This window comes from Piliocolobus tephrosceles, chromosome 20, assembly GCF_002776525.5.
Source record: "Piliocolobus tephrosceles isolate RC106 chromosome 20, ASM277652v3, whole genome shotgun sequence".
NCBI classification, from domain to species: domain Eukaryota; kingdom Metazoa; phylum Chordata; class Mammalia; order Primates; family Cercopithecidae; genus Piliocolobus; species Piliocolobus tephrosceles.
The window spans coordinates 26,562,633-26,568,858 of record NC_045453.1 but is presented as its reverse complement, the minus strand read 5'-3'; the positions used below and the strand labels follow the sequence as shown (position 1 = coordinate 26,568,858).

The window sequence follows — 6,226 nt, the reverse complement described above, 5'->3', positions numbered from 1 at the left end:
AAAAAAGAAGGCTTCTTTTAGGGAGCTTTGGTGAAGGGAACAATTGTTAAACAGTGGGGATGTGTTTTTCTTTTCTATTCACTTATCTGCCCCACCATTGACTGGCTAAGCACCTACTATGTGCCTGGTACTGCACCAGGCACCCTCTGAATAAAGATGAGCTCTCAAAAGTGGGAGCAAAGACAGAATCGAGACTGAATTAAGTTTCACTTCCAGCCTTTCTACAGGAGGTGACCACGAGGCAGGAAGAACAATGGTTGGGTTTGAAAAGCCCAGCATTCATTTCGGGTTCTTTGGGTTACACAGCAACTTTAGGGAATTATCTACCTTCACAAACCATTGTGAGTCATCTCAGCAGAGTGTTAGTTAAGACACCTTGTTCTCTGTTAGCCAAGGAATGAGTCCATGGCCAAGGCAAATCATCAAACTCTAAGTGCGGGAATGGAGAATCTTTACTAGAGTGACATGGAGCAGAAAACAGAACTGCAGCTCACCCCTTCCAGCAGAAAGTTCTCAAGAAGCATTTCTGCTTCCTAGAAATGTGGGAGTTTTGAGAAAAACATCTATAAGAATAATAAAAAAAAATAACAACCAAGGTTTATTAAGCTTGTTGTTGCTTCTCACAACCATCCTGGGAGCTAGGCATTAGCTCATGTCTGTCTGTCTGTCTGTCTGTCTCTCTCTCTTTCCCCCCACCCCCACCCCACTCCTCCTCTCTTCTTCCTCTCTGCCTCTGTATTTCTTTGTTTCTTAGGACTCCTTTCTCCACCTGTGAGTTACTCAATATCCATGTATTAAACCCTTTTTAGCACAAGATAGTTTTGTTTTGTTTCGTTTGAAACTGAGTCTTGCCCTGTCACCCAGGTTGGAGTGCAGTGGCGCACTCTCGGCTCACTGCAACCTCTGCCTCCTGGGTTCAAGCGATTCTTATGCCTCAGCCTCTCGAGTAGCTGGGACTACAGGTGTGCACCACCACACCCAGCTAATTTTTGTATTTTTAGTAGAGACAGAGTGTCCCCATGTTGGCCAGGCTGGTCTCGAACTCCTGACCTTAGGTGATCCACCCACCTCAGCCTCCTAAAGTGCTGGGATTACAGGCGCGAGCCACTGTGCCCGGCCAGGTTTTAGCACAAGATACAGTTGGTTCCCTCTACAAGAGAATACAACAATCCCACCCTCTGCACATTGACTGTAAGTATTAGAACGTTGGGTGTGACATTGACTGTAAGTATTAGAATGTTGGGTGTGATGCCTTCATGTAACAACTGGGGAAACAGAAACTGACAGGAGACCTTCACATTTAGAGCCAGGGAGGCCTTGAGGCTCAATGATTAAGAGCACAAGTTCTTGAGTCACATGGTCCTGGGTGTTAAACCTGCCTCTGCTCATTATTGATTGGTCTGAAACACACTAGCTTCCCAAGCCTCAGGTCCTCATCTCTGAATACAGGATAATAACAGTGCCTAGCTCCCAGGAAGCTCGTGTGAAGAAATGACATGCTTAATAAACCTTGTATGTTATTTTACTTATCATTCTAGATTTGTTCTGAGAAGTCATGCAAAACAGGAATATAGATTGCAAAAAGATGCTAAGCAGGAAGGTACTAAAGGAAGCCTTTCTCCAAAGGGGATGTTTATTTCAGCAATGCACTGGGGGAGGGGCGGGGGGGGAGCTCAACCAGCTGTTTTCCAGGAAATTGTCCACTTAACCCAGGGTGAGCTCTAAATTTTAATGACTAGCCAGTGTGGAAGGACTGGAAAGAGAAGAAAACAAACAAGGATGATGTAAAAATCCAACCACACTCTGCATAAACTCTGTGGTCTCCAAAATTTAATTAGAATCCTGAGTTTGGAGGCATCTCCCTCCAATATGGAGGGAAATAATGAAAACTATCACCAATATTCTACTGGTAACTAAAAAAGGAACTAAATCTTAGTAATCATCAGAAACTAGAATATTGGAAGCAGTAAGATGTAAATGATTAACCCATACCCAAGGACTGGGGACTTTGCCTCTGAAGTTTCTTCTGCCTGAAATTTTCTCCCCCGTCTCCACCCCTGTACCTCTTCCCTGCACCATCTCAACCTTCTCATCTCAGCTCAGACATCACCTCCTCAAAGAAGCTCTCCTAGTTCTCAAATGGAACTACACTCCAAGAGTTCTTGACTTTTCCTTGCCAGCAGTACCAAGTTTGTGATGAAACATTTCTATGATTATTTGATCAGTGGATTTTCCCCAAGTAGACTGCTCGTTTCAGGTGGTCAGAAATCTCGTCTATTTCATTCAACACTGTAGATTAGGGTAGATCAGTTCCAGACTTAAAACAGAAACTCTATATATCTTTGTTGATTGAGTGAGTTTGAAGTTTGGTAAATTTCTTTTAATTATCATTAATTCATTCACTGGATGAGGACTTAGATTTGTACTGTATGCTGTTCAACAGTGAACATCATCACTAGTTCATTCAATTAGCAAATATCTATGCATGTTTAATACCTGCTGGGCACCGAATTGAACAATGAGGATACCACAGTGATAGAGACAGAAATCCACACCCACACAGAACTTACATTGTAGTGGGAGAAGAGCATCAACAAATAAAAATGACACACGTCTGAGGAGTCAGAAGTGCTCTGGAGAAAAAATACGGAGACAGATAGGGAGGAACATGTGTATAAGGGGGCATTTAAAAACAAAACAAAAAAACAGGGTCTTACTCTGTCACCTAGGCTGGAATGCAGTGGCACTACAACTCACTGCAGCCTCCAACTCCTGGGTTTAAGCAATCCTCCCACCTCGGCCACCAGAGTAGCTGGGACCACAGGTCCGCACCACCATGCCTGGCTAAGTGTTGTGTTTTTTTTTTTTTGTGGAGACAGGGTTTCACCATGTTGCCCAGGCTGGTCTTGAACTCCTTCAAGATCACTTGATCACTCCTCAAGTGATCCTTCCACCTCAGCCGCCTAAAGCCCTGGGATTGCAGGCAGGAGCCACAGCTCGTGTCCCGCCAGGGCAATTTTAAAGGGAGACGCTGGAGAGGACCTCACTGAGCAGAGACCTCCACAAGGAAGGGAGCACTCAATGTAGCATATGGGGGAAGTCCTTCCAGAAAGAGAGCAGCACGCTCACAGGGCCTTGGGGGCGGGCCCTTAGATAGCGTTCCTAGAGTGGAGTAAGCAAGGAAAAGAATGGTGGGTGAGCGAGCTTGTCAGAGAGGGGCATTTGGGCCGACGTGACTAAACGGCTTTAGATTTCACTCTGAGCTAGCCGTCTTTGGATAGCTCTGGAAACAGATGTGACATTGGAAATGATTTTCAAATAACCTCACTCCGGAGACTAGATGGAAGGAGGGCACAGGGGCATGTAGAGACAGTAAGTGCAGTGACTGCAGGAAGCTCCAGGGACCCCTGTGGCTGCCCAGACCAGGGCGGAAGCAGGACACAGTGGTGGTTTCAGGCTCTCCGAAGGTAAAGGCAACTGAAGGTGCAAACAGGATGAGTGTGGAAGGTGAGGGGAAAAGGGACGCCCCGGACGGCTCCAATATCTGGGGTCTGAGCCACTGAAGGAATAGAGTCGCAGCGCGCTGAGAGGGGAAGACCAGGAGAGGATCAGGACAGGAGGAAGGCGGTGATGGTGGGAATGGGAAGTTCAGGAATCAGGTTTTAGGCATGCGACATTTCAAATTGTTTTTATACATCCAAAGTAGTATAGGGTAGTGTAAGGTAGACACAGTTCTTGCCCCTCTGGGCACTTATATCCTAATGAGGGAAACATCCAATAAACAACAAAACAAAGAGGTAAGATCACATGTCCAGCAGTGACAGGGGTTCTGAAGGTGATGTGACAGTAAATGGCAACCACACAGGTGACCAGGGGCAGCCTTTGTGGTGAGGAGACATTACAGCCTAGACCCAGGACAGAGGACAGCAAGGCAAAGTCGCCGAGGAAGGAATGAGCTACGCATGTTGGAGGGACAGAAGGAGATCAGAACAGAATGACCAAGAAGGAAGAGGGAAGGGATGAGGGGAGGTGGCCATGGCTTTTCTTGTGTGACACCATAAGGCTTCTCCCCAGCCTGGGTGGTTCTTTCAATGTGAAGGGAAGCCATGAGGAGGCTTTACAGAAGGAGAATGTCGTCATCTGATTTCCATTCTTATAAAATGGGAATGCGAGCCAGGCGCAGTGGCTCATGATCTGTAATCCCAGCACTTTGGGAGGCTGAGGCGAGTAGATCACTTGAGGTGTCAGGAATTTGAGACCAGCTTGGCCAACACGGTGAAACTCCGTCTCTACTAAAAAAATACAAAAAGCTGGGCATCATGGCACATGCCTGTAATCCCAGCTACTCGGGAGGCTGAGGCAGGAGAATTGCTTGAACCCAGCAGTCGGAGCTTGTGGCGAATCGAGATCGTGCCACTGCACTCCAGCCTGGGTGACAGCGCGAGACTCCGTCTCAAAAAACATCAATGAAATGGAATAAAATAAAATAATAAAATAAAATGGAAATGGAGAATGGATTCGCTGGAGAGGGAGACAACTGACGCAGTGGGTAAACCAACTGGGAGTCCCCGACAGTCATCCAGCCAAAATACCACATGGACTTGGCCAGCTCGATGAAGATGGGGTAAAGCCGGTTGATTTCAGACCTGCTCTAGAGGGAGAGACAACAGGCTATCCAGACTGGGTGAGGAGATTAGAGAAAGAAGAAACAGGGACATGCTGAAGTTGTTGGAGTTAGGCTGGGAAAAGATGGCTGGCGGCCCCTGAGAACAGAGAACCCAAGTTCTCTTTGGGTCCTGTTAAGTTTGAAATTGATGAGGAAGCAGGAACAGGGAATACATACCCGTCGTTAGCTCTTCTCCCCGCCTCCTCGCTGTGCCTAGCGGAAGTGACGCAGGCTGCACCGGAAGTGATGCCAGGCGTAACAGTAGTGACGTGACGCGTAGCGGAAGTGACTGCGGCCGAGGTGTAGTGCTGAGACGAAGGGAGATGGCATTGTAAACGCCAGAACGGGGTTCTGCCTACCCCGAGACCGCTGCTGTTCGGAGACGTGCAGGTGAATGCCCCATCACCATGTCTGACCAGGAAGCAAAATCTTCAACTGAGGATTTGGGGGATAAGATAAAAGATGAAGATATTAAACTCAGGGTTATTGGACAGGATAGCAGTGAGATTCACTTCAAAGTGAAAATGACAACACCTCTCAAGAAACTCAAGGAATCGTACTGTCAGAGACAGGGCGTTCCAGTGAATTCCCTCAGGTTTCTCTTTGAAGGTCAGAGAATTGCTGATAATCATACTCCAGAAGAACTGGGAATGGAGGAAGAAGCTGTGATTGAAGTTTATCAGGAACAAACCGGGGGTCATTCAACAGTTTAGACATTCTTTTTTTTTTTTTCCTTTTCCTTCAATCCTTTTTTATTTTTTAAATAGTTCGTTTGTAACGTGGTATTTAAAACGGAATTGAAAAGAGGCACTCTCTTATCTCTTTAAAACATCTGGTAATTTGAATTCTAGCTCTCATTCATTATTGTTTGTTTTCATTATGCTGATTTCTGGTGATCAAGGCTCAGTCCTCTTCATATTGCCCTCTCCTTTTATAAAAATTACGTGTGCACAGAGAGGCCACCTTTTTCAGGACTGTACATTTTCAGATGACAAGAGCGACCAATGCAAGTGTTCATAATGACTTTCCAGTTGGCCCTGATGTTCAACCATGTGATTGTTTCACTCCTGGACTACGACTTTTGGTGGGAGATGGAAGTTTTTTAGAGAACTGAGCTGTGTAAAAAGGACTTCTCCTTCACAACTTGAAGCTATTTTTAAAATTTGAGGGTCTGGGCCAAAAGAAAAGGAGCATCAGATTTTTTTTTTTTTTTCTTAATCTTGTCAGAAGATCCCAGAAAAGTTCTAATTTTCATTAGCAATAAAGATATACATGCAGAAATGAATACAACAGAATGCTGCTCTTTTTTATTCGTACTTTTTGGCCTGAGATACCGGGTTTTAAATGGACATTGACTACACCAGCTTCATTAAAATAAACAATATTTGTAAAACTCGTAAAAGAAAAAAGTATTACCTAGATACAGAGTAGTGGAAAAATCAGGAGTGTCCAGCCTGATGGGTTTTCCCAAAGGGACACCCATCGAAAGTTCCTCTGCACATCCTTCTGTCACTTCCCCACTACGGTAGTTAAGGGTAACTACTGCCCTAGTCTTAAGCA

General features: G+C 45.5%; 1 protein-coding gene across 1 annotated transcript; it reads left to right on the top strand.

The window, feature by feature from the left end:
• Positions 1 to 4,978: 4,978 nt before the first annotated feature.
• Positions 4,979 to 5,379, top strand: LOC111521013 (small ubiquitin-related modifier 5). The gene has a single exon (XM_031934690.1). The coding sequence runs from the start codon at positions 5,074 to 5,076 to the stop codon at positions 5,377 to 5,379; it is 306 nt and encodes a 101-aa protein (XP_031790550.1). The 5' UTR covers positions 4,979 to 5,073.
• The last annotated feature ends 847 nt before the right edge of the window (positions 5,380 to 6,226 follow it).

Excerpts from the sequence above, each read along its gene's own strand:
- LOC111521013 (XM_031934690.1), top strand. The coding sequence starts at position 5,074 with ATGTCTGACCAGGAAGCAAAATCTTCAACTGAGGATTTGGGGGATAAG.